The sequence below is a fragment of the Neodiprion virginianus genome, chromosome 2 (assembly GCF_021901495.1).
Source record: "Neodiprion virginianus isolate iyNeoVirg1 chromosome 2, iyNeoVirg1.1, whole genome shotgun sequence".
In the NCBI taxonomy this organism is placed as follows: domain Eukaryota; kingdom Metazoa; phylum Arthropoda; class Insecta; order Hymenoptera; family Diprionidae; genus Neodiprion; species Neodiprion virginianus.
Genome location: NC_060878.1, coordinates 31,034,313 through 31,059,247, shown reverse-complemented (window position 1 = coordinate 31,059,247; position 24,935 = coordinate 31,034,313). Strand labels below are relative to the sequence as shown.

At 39.9% G+C, this 24,935-nt stretch overlaps 2 protein-coding genes across 9 annotated transcripts; both read left to right on the top strand.

Moving 5' to 3' along the window:
* Nucleotides 1-486: 486 nt before the first annotated feature.
* Nucleotides 487-5,160, top strand: LOC124297222 (sodium- and chloride-dependent glycine transporter 1-like). 3 transcript variants are annotated; one of them, XM_046748004.1, is made up of 15 exons: nt 492-793; nt 915-1,092; nt 2,105-2,236; nt 2,355-2,509; nt 2,708-2,796; nt 2,882-3,014; nt 3,077-3,211; nt 3,279-3,382; nt 3,469-3,593; nt 3,764-3,876; nt 4,003-4,131; nt 4,208-4,307; nt 4,389-4,489; nt 4,560-4,712; nt 4,815-5,160. In XM_046748004.1, the coding sequence occupies exons 1-15, from the start codon at nt 788-790 to the stop codon at nt 4,983-4,985; spliced, it is 1,824 nt and encodes a 607-aa protein (XP_046603960.1). In that variant the 5' UTR covers nt 492-787; the 3' UTR covers nt 4,986-5,160. The 3 variants fall into 3 exon arrangements, with proteins under 3 accessions (XP_046603962.1, XP_046603960.1, XP_046603961.1); XM_046748005.1 differs by lacking the exons at nt 492-793; nt 915-1,092 and adding an exon at nt 1,660-1,765; XM_046748006.1 differs by lacking the exons at nt 4,560-4,712; nt 4,815-5,160 and having other exon boundaries at nt 487-793; nt 4,363-4,489.
* A 304-nt stretch (nt 5,161-5,464) lies between these two features.
* LOC124297223 (uncharacterized) lies at nt 5,465-23,302 on the top strand. 6 transcript variants are annotated; one of them, XM_046748009.1, is made up of 7 exons: nt 5,465-6,223; nt 6,516-6,688; nt 17,111-17,261; nt 20,448-20,588; nt 21,023-21,163; nt 21,364-21,510; nt 22,484-23,302. In XM_046748009.1, the coding sequence occupies exons 1-7, from the start codon at nt 6,221-6,223 to the stop codon at nt 22,730-22,732; spliced, it is 1,005 nt and encodes a 334-aa protein (XP_046603965.1). In that variant the 5' UTR covers nt 5,465-6,220; the 3' UTR covers nt 22,733-23,302. The 6 variants fall into 6 exon arrangements, with proteins under 6 accessions (XP_046603965.1, XP_046603964.1, XP_046603968.1 ...); XM_046748013.1 differs by lacking the exon at nt 5,465-6,223 and adding an exon at nt 13,843-14,066 and having other exon boundaries at nt 6,550-6,688; XM_046748007.1 differs by lacking the exon at nt 5,465-6,223 and adding an exon at nt 7,668-8,504 and having other exon boundaries at nt 6,563-6,688.
* Nucleotides 23,303-24,935: the final 1,633 nt, after the last annotated feature.

Genomic DNA, 24,935 nt, shown 5'->3' with positions numbered 1-24,935 from the left:
CGGTAAGGGTGACATTCGACGAATAACCCTCGATTAGCTCCGGGCGGTATTACACGCAAGTACAAAGCTCAGACTCGGAATTTGGTGAATGTGATACAAAAGAAATGTCTCTGAAATTATGCAATACTACACAAATGTAGTTATAGTTGTCTTGAAATTTTTCTCTCTTCTGTGAAGACAGAAAATTGGGATATGGAGGTAAAAATGAAAATAACACCAGCACCGTGTCCCAGAATTATACCGCATTTCATTATTCCGTTGTATGAATTGTTGCGATACACGGTCAAAAGCTCGCGTTGTACCCACCAATATCCATTCACGCATAATTCCGTACATTAACTACGTGACAGAGATTGGTAGTCACATAGCCACGCGATTATGCGATCATCGCTGCCGACATCAACTCTATAGAGTCGGATCCTCCACGATACGTCATATACCTACGTCCGAAGGGGAGAAGAGAAAATGGTACACGAGAGCCGAGAGTTGAGAGATTGCCCGATTCCGATCCAGTCTTTGTGCACTTTCGACTGGCAGCAGTTGTCCTACTTTTCGCTCCTATTTCTCGCAGGTACCAAAGACTCGACTCGATTAGAGGGTGCAAAAAAGTGACGGTAGTTGCATTGATTCGAAGTTGAAAACTCGGTGGAAAATAAGAAGAAGATAAAAAAAAAGCACACACACACACACACAAACACGATGAAAAGATCCGTGGACGGGCCTTTTGACTGAGACGATAGAAATCCAAGATTCTTCGTTATTCTGATTTTGTCGTTTCTACAAAGCTATGAAGGTAAGTGGTGCGGCAGAAAACTGGGAAGCAGGAAAAGATGATACAAAAATTGGTCAAATTCGAGAGAAACGAAAACAAGATAGACTTGACGAACTAAAAATGGCGTAAAAATTAAATACAGGCTACAAACGAGCTGAGAAAGCGAAACTCTTGGGGGAGCGAAGATGATCAAGATGAAGATGAGCCTGAGCGGGGAACTTGGGCGAGCAAAACGGAGTTTTTACTATCATGCGCAGGCTACGCCATAGGGATTGGCAACGTATGGAGATTTCCATACTTGTGCTACAGAAACGGAGGAGGTAAATGTGAAAAATCTTACAGGGCAGATATTGTTTAACACGCGAAGCTAGGAAAAAGGGTTTCGCCATGGTACGAGACGCGCGTAGACGTCGGATGTGGGCTTAAATGAATTGGGTCCGCCTATCCCGGTCGAGTTACGTAAGTACGCGTACCTATTTACCGTAAACGAACGAGAGGAACGAGGAAGGGAGGTAATATATCTATAATAACAATAATAATAATAATAATAACAGACGGGCGGAACTACGGACCTGGGGAATGCATGTGCAGGGAGCGTGATTCGAGCCTTGTAAAAAGAGAGCGAGGTGAAAATTCAAGGGCGATTTACCGGGGGCCAATTTAGAACTCGGCGACGACGGTTAAAGAGAGAGAATCATTCAATCAAAGTCTTCAAGCAATTGTCAGTTGTCACACCCGAGTTGAAAGATAAGCGGTCTCGCTTTATACTCGGTCCTATTTTCAGTCGCCCGTTTCATGTGTTGAATAAATTTTCCTACCCGTGGTTAATTAACCCGCAGGACAATGTCTCGGAATTCAAATTGGACCTCTCATAATTTACCGCTCGAGAAATTCGTTCACAAATGCATGTAATCGTGGCTAGATATTTTCTATTCAAACTACAGTCGCAAATATCTCGGATACCTCGTGCGTGGGCTGTTTTAAGTAATCCGAGTACGTAATTACTAGAAATTCAAGGCTGGAGGATTAAGCTCGTATTAATGCGAATTCACCGCTGCGGTGGTCTTCTTAGGAGTTTGTCAGTATAGATTCAAGGGAAAAACATTGTACTTGTCCAGAAAAAAAAAAAAAAAAATAATAATTGATTAAAGTTCGAACTGCTCGAAATTTTGAACAAACAGTTGTTACAATTTTTTCTGTACAGTCATTATGTCATTGAGGTGTGCATAGTAGAGAGGATACTGATCTTAATCTCAAGCCCAGATAACGAATTAAATATTTACCTAACTTTTGACGTATTTTTCACGGCGTCATAGTGAATTGTTTTTTAAGGGGCTTTCCTCGTTCCGTATTTATTGATGCTGTTCCTATGCGGGATACCCTTATTTTACATGGAATCATCGATAGGACAATTCGGGGGTACAGGATGCATAACGATGTTCAGAACGAGTCCAATTTTCAAAGGTTCGTTAAGCGTAACCAACCTGCTACACTCATTTGAACTAGAATCACGGTTTTTTCGCCACAAAGACGAGCAAATTCTTGAAAAGAATCAATAAAATGTATTAAAAAAAATTTCCAGGCGCAGGTTTTGCGATTGTTGTTGTGAATCTGATATGCACGATGTACTACAACGTGATAATATCTTATCCTTTGCTGTTCCTCGCGATGTCGTTCAGGAAGAATCTCCCCTGGGAAGACTGTGGCAATCACTGGAACACATACAAGTGTCTCAAGGTAATTAACACCTGGAAATAACCGAAATTAAATGCACTTCGCACTTCGTAGGTGCCGATGTAAGTTCTTTTTAAGACTGACCGATTCACCGTTAAACTACACATCGTTCATCCGACACTTTTTTTCCCTACTTACGATCATTTTCGACGACTTGGATTTACAGTGACGATAATTTTGATTATCAATAATAATTCACAGCTAGGCGCGGACATATTTGGACACAAGAACGAATCCGATCAGATGGAACTTATCGGAAGAACAAAGACACCGGCCGACGAATTCTTCAAGTGAGTTGCAAGCTTTTGCAGAAGGCGAACGGTGTTCCCAAGTATTTATTCACCCCTTCTAATTGCAAACTCATAAAATTCCCAGCAATCACATACTGCAGATATCCGACGGGATCGACAATATTGGTGGCATCGTGTGGCCCCTATTTACTTGCAACCTCGTGTCCTGGTTCATCGTTTTTCTCTGCATATGCAACGGCGTGAAGAGCGTAGGAAAGGTGAGAGAGGTTATCCTCGCGGCTTTAAATCGAGGCTAATTATCACACGTTTGTAAAAACAGGTTGTTTACTTCACGGCTACGTTTCCCTTCGTCATTTTGTTCGTGCTTTTGATCAGAGGCGTCACTCTACCCGGTGCCTACGACGGTATAATGTTCTACATCATGCCGAAGTGGTCCCAACTGACGAATCTCAAGGTAACCGCACGATTTTCTCGACAATCAAACTCCGAACGATCCAATCTCGGTACCGATTTATCCCTAGGTTTGGGCCGACGCCGCTCTCCAAATATTCTTCTCCCTCGGACCGGGTTGGGGTGGAATCGTGAATATGGCCAGCTACAATCCGTTCAACAACAACAATCGTCTGTAAATACAATGCTTCGATGATTCCGAGTTTAGCATAGTCGAAATCCTGAAGGGGGTAACATTAAAGACATTTAACCCTTCGACAGAGACTCGATCCTCGTCCCGATCCTGAACTGTGGCACCAGCATATTCGCCGGGTTCGTCGTATTCTCCGTTCTCGGATTCATGTCCCATCAGACCGGTCTTCCTGTATCAACTGTCGCTACCGGAGGTAGGTAACAAGTATTCAAAGATGACGAAAGGTCGAGGTACATACACGATTAATCGAATCGGCTTCGTTAAAACCATTCGAGTTCTACGCTGAATAGCGGCGTTTAACGAATGAAAGCGTCTCTCGTTTCGTCGAATCGGCTAATCGGGTGAATCGTTTTAATGCCCCAGGACCAGGATTGGCCTTCGTGACGTATCCCGAAGCGATAACGATGTTACCGATACCCCACCTATGGGCGGTTCTATTCTTCATGATGTTGTACCTCCTAGGAATGGACAGTTGCGTCAGTGACGAAAATTCATGTTGAATTAACGCTTGTTTCCTTCTAGCATGCTGATATTATCACGGCAATCGTACGTTGTTTATTATAAGAAACTTTAATATCGCTCGTAAAAACTTTCTGCCGTAGTTTGTTCAAATCGAAGCAATTATATCGAGCATTACGGACGCGTATCCGAAACTCAGAAGGCACAAACGTCTCGTTGCCTTCGTATCTCTGTTCATCCTGTTTCTTGGCTCGCTTGTATTCGTCACGAACGTGAGTTTTAATCGCGCTATCAACCATCGCTTGTCAATAATCCGTCCGTCTTGCACCCTGACGCGATTAATTTCAGGGCGGAATGTACATTCTGCAACTGCTGGACTGGTACGCCGCCTCCATTTCCGTCATTCTCATATGCCTGGTTGAGACGATAGTCGTCGGGTGGACCTACGGTGAGCGTTGTGTTCTATATCTTACTTACAATTTATGTATAAAAAAATTTCATAGACGGTTTGTATTCCGCTGATTGAAAGGATGCGACAATTTCGTTCGTGACATCGAATTCATGACCGGTCACAAGGTGCACCCATGGTGGCCCCTGTGCTGGAAATACTTGACGCCCGTCATTTTATCCGTAAGTCTGGTACCATCTGTTCATCCCAATCTCTGATTCCACCTTCAACACTTTTCCGTCTTAATCGCAGTTCATCTTCGTGACGACGATCATATTCAACACCCGAATTACCTACAACGGAATCGCGTATCCCGAATGGGCCGTGGTGACTGGATGGTGTTCGTGCCTCGCGAGCATCGTTTGTATACCGGGATACGCCATCTTTCATTTTTGCAAAACAAAGGTAATTTCTCGAGCTATTCGTCGGACGTTTTCTCTCTGTTTGGCGTCCTTGTCTCTTGGCTAGGATTAACGAATTATTTTTCGCTTGCCATTTCATCGATAGGGTGGCTGGAAAGAGAAGATACAGCAGGGAACGAGCCCGACTCCGGAATGGGGTCCGCAGAAACTCGAGGACCGGATTGCCTGGGATGAGCTCAAACGAATAAAAGCGAAAAAAAATAGTCCAGCACCCGCTGCTGCCTTGGCAAATGGGATTAAAGTCACTAGAGTTTGATAGAGACACCGAAGTACAGAGGAAAGAATTATATTTGTTGACGATGTGGATTATGAAAAAATTATCAAGCTAGGGATATTTTTATATCAAGATTGACGTGCCATTTGTGTGTAATATATAAAGTAATATCACCGTATTTCATTAGGGAATAAACATAATAAAGTACTCTAACGTGTATCCGTGTAAGAACTTACGGAACCGTTAAGCAAGCATAATCCAAACTTGAAATCACTTCGTTACTCTGCAAGCTCACCATGACGAGGGGAAAAAACTTATTGGGAATGTAACTCGAATGTAACAGATCGTGTTTGACAGCTAACGTTTTGTGATTCTGATTACGTTGAGTTGGTTTTAAACGATGTCACTGTCACTTCTCAACTTCTCAACTTTGTCACAATGATTCAAGTTAAACACGTTCGCTGCTAATTAACATGCGAGTATCATTCCAATAGAGAGAATGGCTTCCCCAGAAGCAGATCTTCAGTTTTAGCGTAGTCATTTGACAAAATGATTGAATAATTTGTCTCTAGTAGGAAGCCGCTGTGGCTCAAGAGTTGAGTCACTGGCAGCAAACGAGTTAAACTACGTTCGGAGTTATTGTGAATTATCTCCGATCTGTAGCGTAGTGAAATAAAAATGCAGTGCAGTGAAATTAATCTGCGTGTTAATGCTCTAATTTCGTCAATTTCGCTGCAAAAAGTCACGAATCATATTGTGTAACGTCTCATATTCAGATAAATCAAAAGATACTTTTTGCAGTGGTTCGGAAAGATTTTTTATACATTCGGTTATCAACAACGAAAATAATCGAATCTATCAATATTGAAGAAACAATATTTGAAGAATCAATTGCATATATCAGCTAAATAATTTAAGTACGTTCTGAGCGAACTTTACGAATTATTAGTGAGGTATTTATTGTTAATTGTATTTGTCTGTCACCGTACGTCACTGCAACACTGTTGAGTTCCTCGGCTGTACGAAACCTTTTACTGCTTGCATCATCTAAAAAATTGAATATCAGCGCGTATGTGCCGCGTGGATTGATTGTAGTCTCTGTTATTATCAAGTTTTCAAATTTACCAGTATAAACCAACAGTAAATCAAACATTTATGAAAATCAAACTAATGGCAACAAAATTTAACAATACAAAGTCTAACAACAGTACAATGTGAAGTTAACTCGGAACACAAGCAAATCGTGTGTACGAAGTTGTTGTTCAGGTGAAAGACAGATGGTAGGTAAGTATTGTTCCCATTTTATAGTTTTGGTTATATTGATACGTGATCGTGAAGTAAGCCGCATAGAAGTCCACGACATGTATCGTCAATGTTAAATTCATAAACTTACATCTCGTACCTCCGTCATTTTCGTTTTCCAAAATTCTAGCTGTAGATTCTTCAAACTTGTAAATTGATAGAGTGAAGAAAAAAATTCTTTCCGATGGTTGGATAAATTAGATAAAAGTGCCGGGTTATCTGGTAACAATAACAAATAAAAAATAGTGCAAGATGAATTTCAATGTGCAGCAAAAATCGATGCACTTCGATGACTCGGGCAACGAGGGTCAGGGCGGAAGGAAACGACGGCGTGGAAAGCGGAAACGAAGGCCGAAGCAAAACTTGGCCGTGACGCTTACTTCGAGCAAAGATCCGTACGCGCAGCCAATAAGATGGTGGGAACAGGAGCCGATAAAATACGCGTAAGTGTGGTTAAGTTTTTGAAAAATTCCTGACACGTGTATTATATCGTGAGACCGTGCAGACGGTAGAATATTTCTTATTTCGTCTGGGTCAAGGACCTGCTTCGCTGCACGCCACAGACGAATTCGTGCATGGCATAGTGCAACATATATATGTGTATGCATGTATAATTTGACGATTTATTAATCGCGAGTCTGGTGAAAGTTGCGCGTTCTTTGAGCACGAGTGTATCATTTTTCTTCTAGTAATTTTGTTCCCATTTGCGTCACCGTTTTATAAGTCATAAATCTTCGGTGGGACAAAAAAAGCAGTTGAATGCCTTTTGGATTAATTGCGATATATTTCCGTAATTGAAATAAACTGAACCCCAATGAAATCGTTTTTTTCCAATTCAGAAAGGTATTGAAGCGTTTCTGATTACAAGTGTATATCATCGTTGTTAACAGTTATAGTGTTTGAAAAGCTTGTGAGAGGCGAAGGCTCAGAAATTGCGAATTCCGAGTGCCATGGGTTTATTATAAGAGGGTTCCCTGGTCGATTTCGACGTTGTTCATACATCTCCAAATATCTAAGTCCGTGTATCTCGAACGCGAAAAAGGGCTTATCAGCCCCATTCTATACGCAATTCTGAAGAAAAACACTCCAACCACGAAATACGTGGACTTGGATATTTAAGGTCGAAATCGACGAGAGAATCCCCTTGAAAAAGAAATAAAAATTCGAGCACCAAACACGTCAAATGACGTCGATAGTGATTGTGTGACCGAGGAAGTTCATTTTCACGTAACGTGAATACCATATATTCAACATTTAACTTCTGAAAAGAAATCAATTATACCTATTAGTACATTCGGCGACCAGTAGCAAAGCATCGTTGTAAGAAAAAGCATTAATTAGCAAACGGGTAGGTGAAACGAGAAGAAATTCAAGGAAAATTGGAAAGCTGCAATAAATTACCAGAAAGCGTTATGCACGCAGGGATAGCCGAGATATCGATCAAGTGGAAACCCGAAAGAGTACAATATAACTCGTCGTCACGATCAGGTGTAAAATCCGTATCTGCAGCCAGGCCGACGTTCACCTAAACAATCGCGTGTCCAAAGTAGCCGACCGAAATCTTCACGGATGTCAGAGCTGTCAGTGAATCGGCGATATAACTTCTCCACCTTAATTTGCGTGTGAGCCAGAAAGCGCGGGGGCGTATATTGCACTGTTCAATATGCGCCTGAACTTGGCGCGAGGGTGCAAAACGAACGGACGGACGGACGGGTATTGGTACGTGGAATGGAGAGACCGGCACCCAGAGCTCGGTCGGGAACCGGGAGTATTAAACCCCGAGGGTGCCGGAGACGCCGAGGAAACTTGAAGGGCGCCTCGAGTCAAACACTCCCACGCTATCTGCCCGGCATTCTTGGTGCAGCACGAGCGCCAACGCTGATCGCATCGAAATCATTTTCCAAACTTTGTTCTCCGTGCGACCGCGGAGGAAAGGAATTTTCGAGAAAGCGATCGTGTAGCGATTCGCCAGGGAAGACGGACGGCGAATAAATACCTACTCTTTATCATGACCTTCGGCGGGGGTTTTTGGGCGGCCGTCGATCTTCTCGCGGGCTCCGGAGAGTGGAATTCCCCGGGGTCGGTGAACCCGGTCAAAGGTGACGTTAATGAGTGGCTAGAGACCGTCACGACGAGGGTCAAGGTGCAACTTGAGAGGGAGAAAATGGTCAGGGACGCCGTCTGCGGGAATGAAAGTAGTGTGTCGACGAGGAGGAGGTGCGATGAAGAGGTGGACTATTGGAGCATGATAGACTGCAGGTATTGCCTTCGATTAACCCTAGAATGGTAATGGGGGGGTAAAAAAATACCTCACGCGAATTTGAATCTCTCGCCGCGAGAGAACCGCTTACGTTTTCGTGTTTCGCTTGCTAATTTATGACCACTTTTTTCGAACTTATCGAAAAAGTTTTTTGGCCCGCTTGATTCTTTATTAAAAGCACGATTAAAATGAGACGCTGTAGGACCCTTAACTATACGATGCACCCGAGGGCTGGAATTCGCAAGATTCAGGCGTTTTTTTACCCCCCGTTATCGGAATGGTTAAAAATAAAAATAACGTTACCGTTCTAGGGTTAATTATCCGTGTGTCGAATGACACACAGTTTGATTTTTTTTTTGCTCGCGCCTTTTCATCACTCGATTTTCAATCTATTCGAAGACGAGCTTTTTTTCGGTACATAACGTTCCTAAATCCAAGTTCGGTTACGTTTAACTTCGTAAGATTAGTTTCGTTGGTGAAACATGATAACTTTGATCCAAGACAACCGTTCCGAATTGTTTTACTCGGCTGATACGGAGCTTTCGTGGTTGTTTGGAGGATCTCTTACTTATCTGCGAAAGTAAAAAAAAATATACCGAAGCTTTCTGACGAGTTGAAATCTTCCGAACCGACTAAAAGTAACAACGAGAGTTTCAGCTCACTTTGAAATTTGTCAACGAAGAGAAGAAAAAGTAATCATTCAAACCGATTACCGTTTAAGAAATTTCTGCTCGTTTTTTCTTAACATTTTTTCAATAAAACAATTAATGGTCTTCTAGTTTTAATAACTGTGGGCAAGAGGCGATACTTAATGTAATTGAAATTATTACAGATCACACTCAACAATTCTTATTAAGTTGTTCATTCGTGGTTCAACTCTCGTATATACTAGATGGTTAATATAATTGACCGATAAGGGAAATAATGAGTCAATACAGATCGAGAGACGTTTTCAACTCTATAATTTCAGCTAATTATGCAACGGGAAGTAGATCGATTGTGAATGGAGAATTTCATTCGGATTTACACGAATTAAAGAATATCTGTGCAAGTAACTCTGGACTCTGAATTTTTTAAAACGTTTTTTTATGCGTGCTGCACCGCGATTCGTCGGTCTAAGATAATTAATTTCATGCAGTGCATACACAAAGTGGTCGAGCAACAAAATGTATAATCAACGGGGTAAATAATCTGCGAACTTGATGCAGTGGATTAGCGGTGAAATAATGAAAAGTGATGCGTAAATGCTAGGATCCTGATAGGTGACATGGCAATTTGCACTCGATCAATCGCTCGCCACTCTGGCGCACGTGGTGATGAATAACGGCAAATATTGAGGATGAATCGGTCGGATCGTCTGGAACAAAAGTTAGAGGAAAAGAAAAAACCTATAAAAAATGTCATGCAAAGTTATTTGCGCTGATGATTGCGGACACGAATGAAACAACATCCACGTCATATAATAGAAAAGGATCTTAGCAAATTCAAATAACAAAAGCTAAGATATCAATAAATTCAGGAGAGGTTTTGTGATAGAACGTTCGAAATGATTAAACTCTGGTGTTTCAGATGCAATTCTGATGTTTTGGGGCTCGATTTAATGACTGGCCAGAAACCCAAATACTGTCTTAAGAACATTGAAGAAATTTTCCAGTATACTAAAGTTACAACGCGTAAATTTAATTATTGACGACTATCAGTTGTACCTTGCTTTATATGCAAATCAATTTTTATTAATTTTGGAGACATGAGGTGAATAAATGCGTTATTATAATGAAAACCTTTTGTTAAATCGTTAACATTTCAACTTTCATTATTCGAATTCACTCAGATCCATTTCTGTTATAATATAGTAGGGATGTTATTCAATTCGTGTTCGTTATAATTGGCACAGATAACACCGGTGAAGATGTTTAAGTCGTTTGTCCTGTTTTCCCAGCTTTTGATTCAGGCCGATTCGTCATAAAACAGAGGTTCCATAGTACTTTGGAAGAAGAAAAGGACCGGACCCTTAATAATTAGACAAAGGATTCCGGGCTTCGGCAAATCATCGACAAACCATGATCCGCCTCGTAATGAATCCTAGGAGGCTAATAAGATTCAAGCATGGATTTGAATCTGTTTGCGGTACGATAGCACGCGCTCAGCTGGTGAAACGGATATTCACACTCTGGAGGAGCTGGGAGTCGGCAAAGACACCCCGAGGGTTTAGCGGTTACAAAGAAGGTGTCCTTTGGTATGCAAACGACTTATCGCTAATTCAATTTCAAGTGGGCGAACTTAACACCTCGGCAAAGACGCAGCTTGCGCAACTTACAGCTACACGTGATACTGCATTGTACATATTTTACATGCATGTATGCATATCTTACATGTGGGCGTGTGCCTGCGTGTGGAAGATATAAAGCGAAGGCGTAGACGAGGGCGTTTGTAATAGATTTGCGCTAACACCGCGGGTCTTATTCTTTCTCTTCCATCTCGCAGATGTAACAATCGCACGCTGTCTACATCCCCGGTTATTATGATAACGCGATTATTAATTATACGCTTCATAAACCGATTGTTTATTATTCCTGACAATGAATTAACAAGTGCTCATGAATCCGGGAGTAATTAATAGGGAACTGTGTCCATTATTCCCTCTGCGTGAGCTAAGCGTCCGGATATAGCGTCACACCAATCTCGAGGCGACGAGTCTCAGGAAAAATTATTATTTGGGTCATTCCGTATCTTATCTGTAAGTGAAAAAAAAAATTACCTCAAATATTTTATTTCTAGTATTGAATATAGAAATGATTGACGCGTATTTTTTTATTTCAACGTGAAGTTAAAAATTTTCGAGTTTGTTTTTTTTTTGGAGTTTTGTAGTAGACAAAGTCGAACAATTTCTTTGAATGCTTCTAGTTTGTAAACAATTTCATAGAAAACGAAACGGAATTTTTATAATAACTGAAAACACAAATCTGCCAATAGACATGTTTCTCTGGAAATTTCCGAGCTGGAATTGTAGAAAAGAATCAGAAATGAATCTGAATTTCTATCCAAATTGCGATATCGTATGAAAAAAGTACCGTGAGCATTAGTCCAAAACGACAATAAGTGGGATGAATGGTGATTGTAAAATGAAAAATGAGTTCGTGAAAACTGCTCGAGACGAGAAACTTTCTTATCCCTATAATGGACAGAAAATTCAATGAAGATCCATGCGCGGAATTGCTAAAAAAATAACCCGCTTCAACAACAGTGGGAATTAAGAACGAGTGACTCACTAGAGAAAAATCCTATAACGAGACTCGAATAAATTTCAAAAAAATAATTTGAAGCGATCCGCAGAATTTCCGATTCTTAAGCCAATGCCAGAGCGAAGAAGATCGACTGTAAAATTTCTATAGTTATATTTGATATCCTCGACAAATTGTCGGAAAGCCTCGCGTGACGTTCGCCTTCTTTTCATATCCACGAATATAATATGTGCAACGACTATTCGGCTGCACGAAGGGTTGGAAATCTTTTTAGTGTAATACATTTTTTTCTATCCATATTTCATCCTTTATTTTCTTGACCTATTCTTCATCTTCAACCTGAACCTGTATGGAATTAATGGTTGTGTTAAAAAAAAAAAAATGTAATATTCAAATTAACGGTTATCGTTCAAAATTAATAATAACACACGAACGTCGGTTCTTCCATATTTCAATTGTGGTTTCTGATTTATAATTATGTTCAACGTTTGTCGAACAAATAACGATATTTTTTAAATCATTCGGGCAAAATTTGTTTGTTAGGCGATAATTCATGTTAATTGATTGAAATTATAAATTTTAGAACGTTCGGTTATCGATAATCCACGTTATCACTTAATATTCGACCGATCCGTGCATAACTTTTAAAACCTGATTTTCATCCTTATATTATTGCTTATCTCTAGAAACACTAAACTTAAATTCAAAAATGACGGAATCATACCGGTTTACTTGAAATTAATAATTTGAATTGTTTATCATCGATTAGCATATCTAGAGATTTAAAAAAAAATCGGTGCTATTATATACTCGTATAGTTTATTAGACCTACCTGTATTACTGACAACCAGATATTGTACGTATAAGAAATAATCAAGATTTGAGAAATTTTTTTATGACTCAAGACCCTTGTGTGGTTCATTGAAAAATATCGCACATAGTTTTCACCAAAATTCTACATTTCCATTAATTTGTGTAGATCGCGTTTCCCGATACCAGACTTGTTTGCACTTCAAAAATGATAAATTTGAAAAACTGGTACCTAGGATCGAGACATAATAGTGAGAGAATTATTTTTCTTTTACCATCGGTCTTTCATACAGATGACATGATCAAAGTTTGATTTCCCATGCGCATAAATCAGTAAAATCGATGGCACAATTCCTTAGTTTGAAAAAAAAAAATTTTCTACCAGCAGTTCCAACTGTATGATTATTATAACTCTCATTTTTATTTTGTACATGTCGCTCTGTATAAGAAAAAGAAGAGGAAGGAGGAAAAAGGGGAATAAGAAGAAGACATTTATAATAATATTCGCGTGACGCCGAATTACAACGCAGGAAGAGTAGGAGGACGGTATAAAAGCCATAGTAGGAAATTCGTCAACACTCAAGGGTCGATCCATGAAACTAAATTACGCCAATTATGTCATTAGCAGGTATAATCCACGCGATCTACCTGTATCACTTTTCAACAGCATATCAAGGCTTGTATTAGCATAAAAAATCCTTCTACAAATTCTTTATATTATATTTGTCAACTCAAAAGAAACCAGCTACTCACGAACAAAGGTTCAGGCTGTGGGAAGCTCATTTTGACATTCTGATGTGAATTAGCAGCTCGCTTTAATTATATTACAAGAATGAAAAGATCACGCATATTTAGCAGAGTATGATTGGTTCCAAGTCGGTCTTGTCGTTAATCCGCAGGAGAAGAAGTGTGCGGTATTATGCGTATCGGATCGAGTCGAAAAAGTTTCAAATATCGATAAAAAAGTTGAATTTTTACCAGCTTTTTGCCGAAAAATCGGTATAACGGTAAACTGTTATTAACTCATTACCGATATTGATTAAGAGTTGATAAAATTCAATACCTTGATTCATTTGCGCAGTGTTTTTAATTTTTTGTTTTTCGTCACCTTGGTAAATGAAATTTTCCTGAATTTATTTTCGGCGGCGTTCGTCCAAGTCTCGACTGGAATTACGCCGGCATTGTAAAATGCATATCACCAGCTCCCTAACCTCTGCCGCAATTCAGAAACTGTGTCATATGTTAAGCGAGTGTCTCGTTTATGCTATACGTTTCGTGATTACAGTCGATTCCGCTCTACGATATACACACACTACGGGAGAGCCAGAGTTCTCTAGTTTCCTAGCCTCGTCCCCAGAGTAAACCTCCTCCGCTGGCACAGGGGGGATAACTGCCGTTCTTCTTTTCCCTTTTTTAGCCAGATTGAGGATGGATAAAAATTTAGTCGATTAAAACTGACGGCCGGAGCAGGATGGTCGAATTACACGAGTTCAAGCTCCTCAGCTTCTGGTTGGTAAACTTTTACGCAACGTTTTGCACGCGCCTTGTTTTCTTACACTTACCTACTATAAAGTTTTATGCAATAAACATCAGAGAGAGGGAAAAAGGAATTTTAGAGGAATTCAGCCTCACTGCTAGAATGTCCGATGTAATAATTTTTAAATTTGAGCTTCGATATCGAGGAATTCGGATAATACAACGAATACAACCGCACCTAGTATTTCATGACAAAGTAAATTCGTTATTTACCATCCTGCTTTCAAGTATATACGAGGCTTTCCACCCTAAACCGACCTACCTATGACCTTCAACATCTGCGATTTTTTTTATTTTTAAATATGGTAGAAAGTACAGAAAAAAACACTTTTAACGAAATTTTAGATTTTTTGAACAACGGGTTTCATTTTCACTGCTCCCAAAAACACGGAAACACAATTCTCGAATGAATGACCCCGATTGATTTGGCTTCAAATTTTTCTTATGAATTCTCTGTTGATAAACGGAAATTTTCTGACCGAGATCGAAGTAGGCAAGCTTTTGGTTAAGAAGCTACTGTCGGAACAAGTAATTAAGAAGTGGGAAAAATCGAATTAAATATTAATACAAAATATACAAATCTATTTGTATTTTTCTAACTTTACAATTACTTTTTTCGTCTGTAGCTTCTGAAGCAAAAGTATGAGAGTGAAAAAAATCAAATTAAATATAATTTTGTATTTCTTAAATGTATATTTAATTCGATTTTTCTGTGTTTTTAATTACTTGTTCGCCTGTAGCTTCTAAATCAAAAGCTTGCTCAAAATCTTGGTCTCAAAATTTTCGTTTCCTACCGATTAATTCATGGGTCAAATTTAAAGACAATGGATTTAGAACCATTCGTTCAGAAATACGGTTTTCGTATTGTTTGGGGCAGTAAAATTTGTGAAATCCATGATCGAAAATATTTATAACTTAGTGAAAGGTCATTTATTGCACCCTCTACACCATATTAAAAGTGAAAAAAAAAAAATGGCAATGGTGAATGCATAGGTTCATTTGTGGTGGAATGCCTCATATATTCTTTTTACTGCAAAGGGATGCGTTTCAAGTTTTGAAAATCGTAGAATATCGATTCTGTCTTAGACACAGCCTGCAGCACGCGTACAATTGTGGTTATTGTAGCCTGAACTTTCAATTTACCAGCAACCTGAACAAGTTCGATTTTATACGGTGGGTATTATTTACGTATGACGTACGTATGTAGGACTATGGAAACCTGATTAAAATTTACAATCAATTTAGACTTCACGTGCATCGCCATTTGTTTCAATTTCAATGAATGAGGAATTCTAAACCCGTCCCTCGTTCTTTTGTTTCTCCGAAATTACTGTAGGCCATGCTTACGTAAACTCGGAAGATTTTGCAGGGTTGGTTCGAAAGGTTCGATACAACGATCGTGAAATTGTGAATTTTCACAATTACGGTTAATTACGGTTTTCAACATAATTCAAATTGTTATCTTCGAATTGCTGCTTGCAAAATATTTAAGATCAATAATTCGAAAATACATTGATGACCAAGTGTAGATATATTTTTTTTTTTTTCCGAAAAATATTCGAATTTAGAAATCAGAACAGTAACGGATCGATATTTACAGACTATCTTCAGTTGGTGTAATAACTTGACTATCGTAATGCTGATTGCAATATTGAACATTTTTCGATTACGCGAAATTACAGTATAATCTATTGAAAGTAATGCGAAGAAAGAAACTTTTGAAGCAAATTACTTGACTCGGATAAAAGAAAATTACTTCCTGTGCGTAGCGAAGGTACGAGGCCTTGTAACAGCGTAAAAACGGTCCGCGAGAAATCGATATTTTTTAACAAATTGCCTCGGCGTGCTCAACAAAAGCGAGTTAAGTGATACAATCACGGTGGGCAGGGTGGCGGAAGGGTAGGGCTGTACAGCCATTACCGACACGTCACGAATTACCAATCAGAAATCACGGAAGAGTCAGCCGAATGATATTCTTGGTGCTTGGCACGATGAGGTGTCGTAGAAGTTCCTCCGATATTCAACCCCACGACGTTGTATACCAAACGCTGGCTTCAGTGGCTTCAGTTTCGCGTGAAAACTCTCCCCGCGAGTCAGTTTGCCGTTTGCGTTTGCCCCGGAGACTCGCTTTTTCGAAAATTATTGGCTCCTTCGAATGATTATTCAAAGAAACGAACAAGGGAAACAAGTGCGAAGATTTAGAATTTTTGCCGCGTTCTTTGCTGTTGTTTTCATTTTTTATTTATTCAAGGATCGATGATAATAACCGACTGTAACTTTAGTCGACGAGTCGAGAGTACAGGTTCGCATGGATCGCATCTCTTCAACAAGTATCGAAGCCACAACTTTCGATTTTTGGAGCCTGCCTCACTGGGTCCTGGAGCTGACGATTAATTGGTGATTTTATTAGTCTATACCTGTAAAGTGGAAGGAAAATATTCGACGAATCGCATCGTGATGAGTGTAAGGTTAAAGAAAAACGACTGAGTGGGTATATTACGCATCGCGAAACAGGAATTTATTACACCGAGAAAAACCCAAACAAGGAAAAAGTGAAGCAGAAAATAAAAGCGGCAAATGACGCGCGTAACGAGCTTGATAAATAAGAAACAATATCGTCGACGAAGCGTAGAAATAAGCGAACAGTTTACCATTTTAGAAAAAAAAAAATTTTCCAAATTAACAGTGTTCGTGGTTGACTTGATAATAATATTTTTTGCTCTCCACTCGGCTGATGAAAACATGAGCGAAAATGAGAAACGCCCAAAGTTTTGAGAGTCGGTGAATTTCCCCGGAGTGGAAGAAAACAGTAACGCAAAAAGCGCGAAAATCATATATTATGAAAAATAAACGGTGATATAACGATTTTTCTTTTTTCTCTCTTCGATTAAAGAGAAATTAACGGCCAAATTCGACGTTGAAATATTTCATATATTTGTGCAAAACGCACGGCGTTATCTTATAAATGAAAAATATACACTAACTAGTGAGAAATCGTTTCTGTTTCCCTTTTGCAGCTTCAGCTATCCTCTCGTGAGATCAAGACTGGAGATGCTGATGGGAACCAACGTTGTGCGATTGACGGACAGAAGGTACATGCAGAAGTTGATAACCAGGATTCGCCAAGACTACGAAGCGTCGCAGCAGGAGCGAGTCGCAAAGCGAGTCGTACGTACCTTGTAGGCATAGAAGATATTTAGTTTCTTATTGTTAGTACCTACTCATTGTGCAAAAGAATGCATAAGCACATTTGAAATCTCGACGTGAAATGCTTGTGAAAAGGTGAAAATTGGCGCAGTGAGCCTTTTTTTGTACTCGTCTATTACACACGAGAAAGACTGAGTGCGCGAAGAGTATGGAATTGGTAAGTGAATCGAGAACATCCTTTGATCGAAATATTCAGCTCTAAGCCTGAAGCGAATTTCAAGTCTTACAAAGCTCCAAGATTTTCACGTTCTACAGGCTCAAATATCGAATAATACGTGTATAATATACGTACATACACACCTCGTGAAGAATTCGAGCTTCGCATAGTGGCAAAATCTTTTCAAGCAATATTCAATAGCCTCGTAAAGGAGGTTTCACCTCGGAATTCACAGGCCAGGTAACACGGTCGAAGTAATTGTTCTCAGAAGACGAGTCTGTGAAAATACAGGGGCATGAAAATTGACGAATCGCGAGCTTAAAGACGTACAACTTTCGACCGTCAAAAGCACGGTCGGTTCCAAGAGGATGAGCGCTGCAGGGGGCGAAGCCAGCACTCCGCGATCGTATTGAAAATTTTTAATCTCCGGCTTTGGTAAGGAAAGCTCTGTCCTTTACAGCCGAGGCTGAAAACAGGTCCAGGGTCAGTCGATCGAGGACCGTTTCGCCGTGGTTCTGACACGTGACACGCGACCCTCGGCAAAATCCAGGCCATAGGCGTGGGTGTATCGTTGTTAATTTAAATTAATAAAGCTTGAAATGAAAGCGGTTGTCGCGGGGCTGCTGCAGCCAGTTGCGTCATTCTGGAAAACGGTGCGTTTACAGCTACTCGTGTAACACCAACGACCGGCATGCACGTGTGAATGAATAAATACGAGGAAAATTAATTTGTCAGCATGGTTCTAGTTAAATCGCGGTCATGTGATTCTCCCTGAAAACACAGAGCTGGCGGAACGTTCCTGGAAAATTATATGACACAGTTGCACGGAACAGAAAGGCACAACATTCGGGTTATCATGTTCTTGCTTTTAAACTAGTCGACAAATTTACCTGAGAATTAGTTAAAATATTAATAGCGTGTTTAAAAGTGACTACCCGGCACTTTTCACTATCTAAAAAAAAAAGTGAGAATTTGAATTCCACTGGTATTGATAATTGTTTAATAAGAAAAATTAATTCAAACACTGGATTTAATACGTTGATCAATGTAGGTGATCAATGTGAACTCTACATTATTATGCGCCTACAAATACCGGTTACCTACAAATTGTTCGGGAGTTTTGGAACGTGAGAAATTTTTAGTCGTAGTTACTCTGCCGTCGTTGGTTATTTAAATGTTTTACCATGACGTATAAATATATAATTTCGGGTGTGAATAAAATTGAATTTCGTAGCAGTAAATAGAAAATCACACTCGTATTTTTTTTTGATTACGTCAAATAGTAAAACAAAATAGCTACTTTTTTTCGTGGCATAATAAAGCAACGATACCCATTTCGCTACAATTTTTCAGTAACTGTAAACACTGAATTTTTTTGGCTCGTTCACAGTCGTCCAAATACAGATCCGCCTTCCCTAATCCAGAAAAACCTGTACCGGCGATATGCGAAAAATATTGAAAAAATGCACCCCGCCAGGTTGTCTAGGCGTCTTATGAAAATACAATCCCTGTATGGAATAGAATTGGAATCTGTCCGTATCGAATCGTGCCTCCCACGAGCCTTTCTCATGCATGTTTATCCGCCGTAAGACGAAGGAACATCTGCATGTAACTGTGAAAAGATTCGACCTGCCGTGACAGGCGTAGTCTACATATAAAGTGTATATACATGGATACACACCAAGTGCCTTTTCCATGAGCCCCTTTATAGGCGTCACATTATTCTTGAAAGTTCCCGACCCTCTCTTTGAACGGATGAAAAGAGATGAAAAAGAGACGATAAACTGCAAATGTATTATAAATATTTCACGACAGCTTAAACTGTACGTCTGTCCATCGTACATATGTATGTCTCAAATATGTAAATATTTGATAGTCAAAATGTTTTAAATTTGTCATAATCAAAGGCTGTGGAGTCACGTTACGCTAGCCTCGCACCATTCGTAACATGACCAACCAGTAGATCAACTCTACGAACTCATCCTTCGGGCTTTCCTTAAAAATCAAAGAACTCAGATGTTTGAAGTATGCTTAACTGGTTCTAACCGATGAAAAACGTCAGCAACGATGAAAGCTGATGAATCTTGATGCCTAAACGGTGGCAACTGGATAAAGAAATACGAATGCTCCCCAAGTGCAGAAGAGACACCATGAAATTTACAGCTAAAGGAAGGACTTCGATCCAAGTGTAATTTAGGAGCCTCTGTGATTTGAATTCAACGGAATACTCGAAGGATAAATTATATGCATGCGACAGGATGAAACAATAAACCCAGAAAGTGAAAATTGGGAATCGGACAAGATGAATAGAACGAAAAGATGGCATTTTTAACCGTGCCTACCTGCCTGTAAATACTGAAGTAAGTTTCATATGCGAAGAACTAATTTCTAGCGATTTCGTTGACCGTCTAAAATCCGGCGAAGAAGGTTTCTATTCGATTAAGGTGCAGGCTGACACAAGTTTCAATTAACCGCTAATCCGCAGTCTGCACGGATATCCGGCACCCAAACCAAATTCGACGTACTGTCGGAACATCGAATCTTTCCCTCGTCTAATCGGGGAACACGCCAACATATGTAGGTATACGATATCTCCTGATGGAATGCGGTTAGACGTCAAGACGATAACGTTATTAGCCGGAAGCTGCGTCACGCACCTAGTTTGATAGAGAACTACTTAATAAATTTCTGCATCATCCCCTTGCGCGCCGGGAAAAAATGTAGGCGAATAGAAGAGTATTGGTTTCTTTTTCTCTCTTACTCCTCTTTCCCCTGCGATTCGGTGAAACGTCCAACTGCCACGAGCCGATGATTGTAATCAGCGTTACTGTCCGTAATGTCGCCGCGGCAACTGACACGTAGTAGAATTGTGGTAACGGACGGCTTGTGTGGATGATGCGTCGAATTACCCCCAAGTCGTCTGATCTCAGATTGATTTCTTGTTTGTTCGATTTCGTTTTTCTTATTCTTATATTTGCTCTCGTTTCAAGACGAACGAACTGATGAGGACCAAGAAGATGATACTGGAACGACTTATTCCCGTCCAAGAGGCGCCTGAGGAATTGCGGAGGTACCCGCTATTCCAGCTATATCTGTACTGCGATGCGATAATTGAGGAGAAACAGAGAAAGGTGAGCGCAATGCGATTATAGCGTGCTGCATGTGGGTTTATCTATATCACGATAGAATGTCTACTAGTGTCAGTGTGTTCCGATGGATTTTAATTCGACTGTTCTGAGTACCGATAAACTTTTAAGAGGCGGGGTCGAAATCCCGAATTTGAAAAACTCCAAAAGCGCCTAATTCTGAATTTCTTGGTGGCGAAACCTTCAGCTTCGGGTTTCGGATTATTCGAAACTTTGTTGTTTCTTCGAAGTTTGATGAAACCTTTACTCCAAGTTTCGTTACCAAATAATTCGGAATTATGCGCTTTCGAAACTTTTCAAATTCGGAACTTCAACCCCGCCGCATTTTTAAACGAGTATTCATCGAAATGCACTTCAGCTTCAACCTGCCGATAAAAACTGCCTGAACCTTTGTTTGTGTAATACGTACTTACGAACAGCGAATGCCGAAGAAAGTTCACGTCACTGATTCTCTCTACCAAATGCTTTATCCGGAAAATTCTGGCGAGAAAGTGGAGGAGGAAGCTGAAGACGACGAAGTCTACATGAAAACCGAGGTGGTCAACGGGGCTCAAAAACTGGTGAGCTATTCGAAGATTTTCGAAATCACGATTTTTTTGTTTAATAGTTTGATCCATAAAGAGCTGCAACTCCGTGATGCGAAGTCTTCGATTAAATGCTTGATTAGAAACAGAGTAAAAGGTTCACCCTCGCTGAAAAAATGCTCACGGTCCATTATAAAGAAAACCGACCATGGCGGAAAAATTGTTCCATTTTACAGGTGCCCATGACAACCGAAGAGATAGCTGTGATCATGACCGAGCAGGAGAAGGAGAAAGACATTGAAAACGGCTATCTGCTGACTCAAGAAGATTACGATCGACTGTACTTTGAAACGGAGGCAATCAAGGAGCTCAGAGAGATGCAGGTAGGGTATCACTCGAAGAGAAAATCGATCGATCACTCGTCACCGTTTTCGAAAATGTTGACCTATCCAAAAGCCTTCGGCCAGTTTTTATGGATCAAATTTTTATTCAGCTGAAATTTGGATACGTTATAGTGTACGGTATAGAATATGAAAAGCCTCTAATTTTTAGGGACTTAGGGCTTACCTTTTACGAGAAACATCTCGATCAATTTTACCACGTTTTCAAATTAAACGTTTGTTTTCGAATCTTCAGCACTTGAAACCGTCAGATAAGAAATACCTAAACTTTAATGTGTCAATTGTCTAAAAAAAAGGCTGATTTCTTCAAAAGTGATCCAAAAATTATGTTTTTTTGACATCTTCAATCTTGTGTATGCGAAGGGGCAAAAGTTAAATTGTTTTCGCCGTATGTCCTGACATTTTCAGAGTGACATGAAAACGGGTGGACATTTAAATCGGTGTAAATATTTCTACAATGTTGTGAAATAAATATATATGTATATATACCGGATATCCTCCAAAATGTCTACTTTGCCGTACGATCAAATAAAAACAATTTAACTTTTGCCCCTTTACATACACAGAATTGAAGATTTTGAAAAAAAACTTAAATTTGGCCAGTTCCTGAGTATTATCCACTTCAAAATTGGATATCATGTTCGGAAAGTTTCAAATTTTTTATACAAAAAAAAAAAACAACAAAAAAAGCAACAAATATTAGATCACGTTTTTGTTTCGGCGACAGGAAGTGTTGAATATTCAAATCAAAGTTCGAGACGAAATGGTGATAAAATTGATTGACCTGAAATCTTAAGCTGCGTTATAACATATCCAAAGTGCAACTAGATAGTAATTTGGACCCATAAAATTTGTTCGAAAATTGCGGAATCGATCGATATTGGTGTAAATAAGTGTAGGGAAAAATTGTCGTCTTTTCATCCAATCCTCACGAGTGTTGAATTAAAAAATTCAGAGCGTCGAAGAGATGTACACGAAGGCCCAAGAGATCGTCGGCATCCTTTACTCCTACGCCGACGAAGGTCGATACCAGAAGGCAGCTCTGGAGAAGCAGCAGAGAGAAGCCGAATTCGAGGCTGCGGCAGAATTTGCAAAGACGGTTTCCTCGGCGGATGACGGGACCGCTGTTGCATCCGGCGGAGCCCCGCAGAGACCGGAAAAACCCGGCGTAGATCCCGGGGCGGCTGTTTCAACTGCGGAATAAATTTATGTACTCCTTTCCCTGACCAATCGACGGAGTAGTATAATTAAAGAGATGCTGCGGGCAGGTTGCAGCTGGTGAACCAGAGTCGGTATGAAATTGGCTCTGGAAACTTTTTACGTCCTCTCATCCTCGCGTCTCAGCCTCGAGTCATCCCGTTCTTCGAGAGTAATCCAATCTCTTATTCTCGGCCGAAGGTGTGTTTGCGGCAGTATTTCTTTCAATCGGCCGTTCGTTTATTCCTTTTTGAGAATTCCCTGATTGCGCGTGGGCAAAGTCTCTAATTTTATTGACACTCGCAAGCAATCGTATGCTTGAGCGAAGGCCGGGATGTTGTCTTCTCCGTTCTTCTTTCAGTTTTCTTTGAATCGAACACCTCTCATTGTAATGGCGGCGGAAATTCTGCGACGATCAATTCTTGTACTCGTTGACCTTTTTCACTGTATTGGTTTGAACAGTTGATGTCGTACAAATGTAACGATTGAATATGATAGTCTAACTTAATGTATGTGTGATGTAATGACAACTTGTGAAAATATGATATATTGAATAATAAAGTAATTAAGGATTGAACGATCATTGACATGGATAAAAATCGGGAATAAATATCGAACGCGTATTTAAGAAGAAAAAGGGTGAAAACCGTAAAAATTCGAAAAGAAAACGAAAAATGAAATATAAATAGGTAAGTAATCGTGCAGTACCTAAAATCGTGCTTTTCGCCTAAAAGTTCCGTCGCAAAAATATTCATCGCTTCCATATGTTATCAACTCGGTAGAAATAAATTTCGCTTACCAGTCGTGCGGTAGGAAAGAGCTATAAGTTAAATAAAAATATGACTACATTTTTGTACTTAGCGTATAATATTAAATAATTAATTTGCGTGTGCTTAAGACCCTCAATAAATTAGAGAGTTAACATGTAATTAAAATTTAATCTGTTTCAACTGCTTCAGATTTTAATCACCAATTCACAATGTCGGAAGAATTCAAGTGGCGTCAATTACGCAGACAACGTCCATAATTTCGTACACAATACGATAAATTTCACCCATTACTAGATCGACAATGTGTACAGTATATTTTTTTCAGTCGCAACGTCGGTTAATTAACCGCGCCGTTTTACACTGTTAATTGAACATTACGATACATGTAGAAGTTGTACACGTTTCGCACGCGTTCTGCGCAACGTGAGGTTGCACAATTCCACAGCTGTTCAAAATATCGCCCAACATTCTATTCGCCCAACAACTTGGACCACGCCAAAGACGAAGTAAGCAATTAGTGCCCGGTAATTAATGTGATGTGCAAACACCATGTAACCCACTTACTCACCTCATCGCGATCGATACAAACAGGTTTACTCGCCTGCATTAATTGTTAGTTGTTAATGCATCGTCACAGGCTATGTAATAGGTTTTGAATAATTTGGGAGAACAATTTGCACGTACCAATATCAGTGAGTGGAAATTGAACTATCGGCTTCGAAAACTATTAATAGCGTTCTTTACTTTGTGTCAACCTCCACAGCTGGCGTCCGATTTCGAGGAAAGCATCGGGCTGGTTGTTAATCAGTTAATTAACACGTGGTGTAATAGCTTGACCTTAGCGTGCTTTCATTTGCCAGATAAATTAGAGTTACCCCGCATGAAATCACGCCGACTTTTTATTTCTTTCTCGGTGCTTGTATAAAAATTAAGCGTTGAAATCTCGGTGCAAGGATAGGGCTCGATTTGTACGAGGATGCTCTCCGTCTTCGAAAAAACTCTCCTCTAATGTTGTTCAAGTGAAAACTCCCTAAAAAGTTTCATGAATTTCTGTGGTCTACATATGGTTTCGAATTGTGAATATAAATTCAAGCTCACATATATTTATGTACAGATATATATATAAGCTTTCCATCACTTTCGCAGACTCTCACTCGCTCTCGAAGTATAGAGACAAGTTTCAAAACTTTCGAGTGAGAAATATCGAGCAACTGTGCAGAGAGCTTGCAAAGAGGTGAAAAAACGTACGCGAAATATCCGCAAGGAAGAATAAATGGGGCCGCGAGAGCGAAACATTGAGAAGAAAAGCGGGGGCGAAGAATCATCTCGACAGGAAGCAAACGGTAATGCATGCATCAAGAAACTCAAGAGGTAACGCGTGAAGTTTGAAAAATATCAAAATCCATCATACTCGTTCGAAATTTTTCGAAAACTCGATAC

What these genes read in the sequence shown, in the direction of transcription:
- LOC124297223 (XM_046748007.1), top strand. Translation starts at nt 8,254, where the DNA reads ATGACCTTCGGCGGGGGTTTTTGGGCGGCCGTCGATCTTCTCGCGGGC. An exon ending in TGGAGCATGATAGACTGCAG is followed by an intron (nt 8,505 to 17,110) that starts GTATTGCCTTCG and finishes TCCCTTTTGCAG; the next exon opens with CTTCAGCTATCCTCTCGTGA. An exon ending in TTGAGGAGAAACAGAGAAAG is followed by an intron (nt 20,589 to 21,022) that starts GTGAGCGCAATG and finishes ACTTACGAACAG; the next exon opens with CGAATGCCGAAGAAAGTTCA.
- LOC124297222 (XM_046748004.1), top strand. An exon ending in GCGTGAAGAGCGTAGGAAAG is followed by an intron (nt 3,015 to 3,076) that starts GTGAGAGAGGTT and finishes TTGTAAAAACAG; the next exon opens with GTTGTTTACTTCACGGCTAC. An exon ending in TTCATTTTTGCAAAACAAAG is followed by an intron (nt 4,713 to 4,814) that starts GTAATTTCTCGA and finishes TTTCATCGATAG; the next exon opens with GGTGGCTGGAAAGAGAAGAT.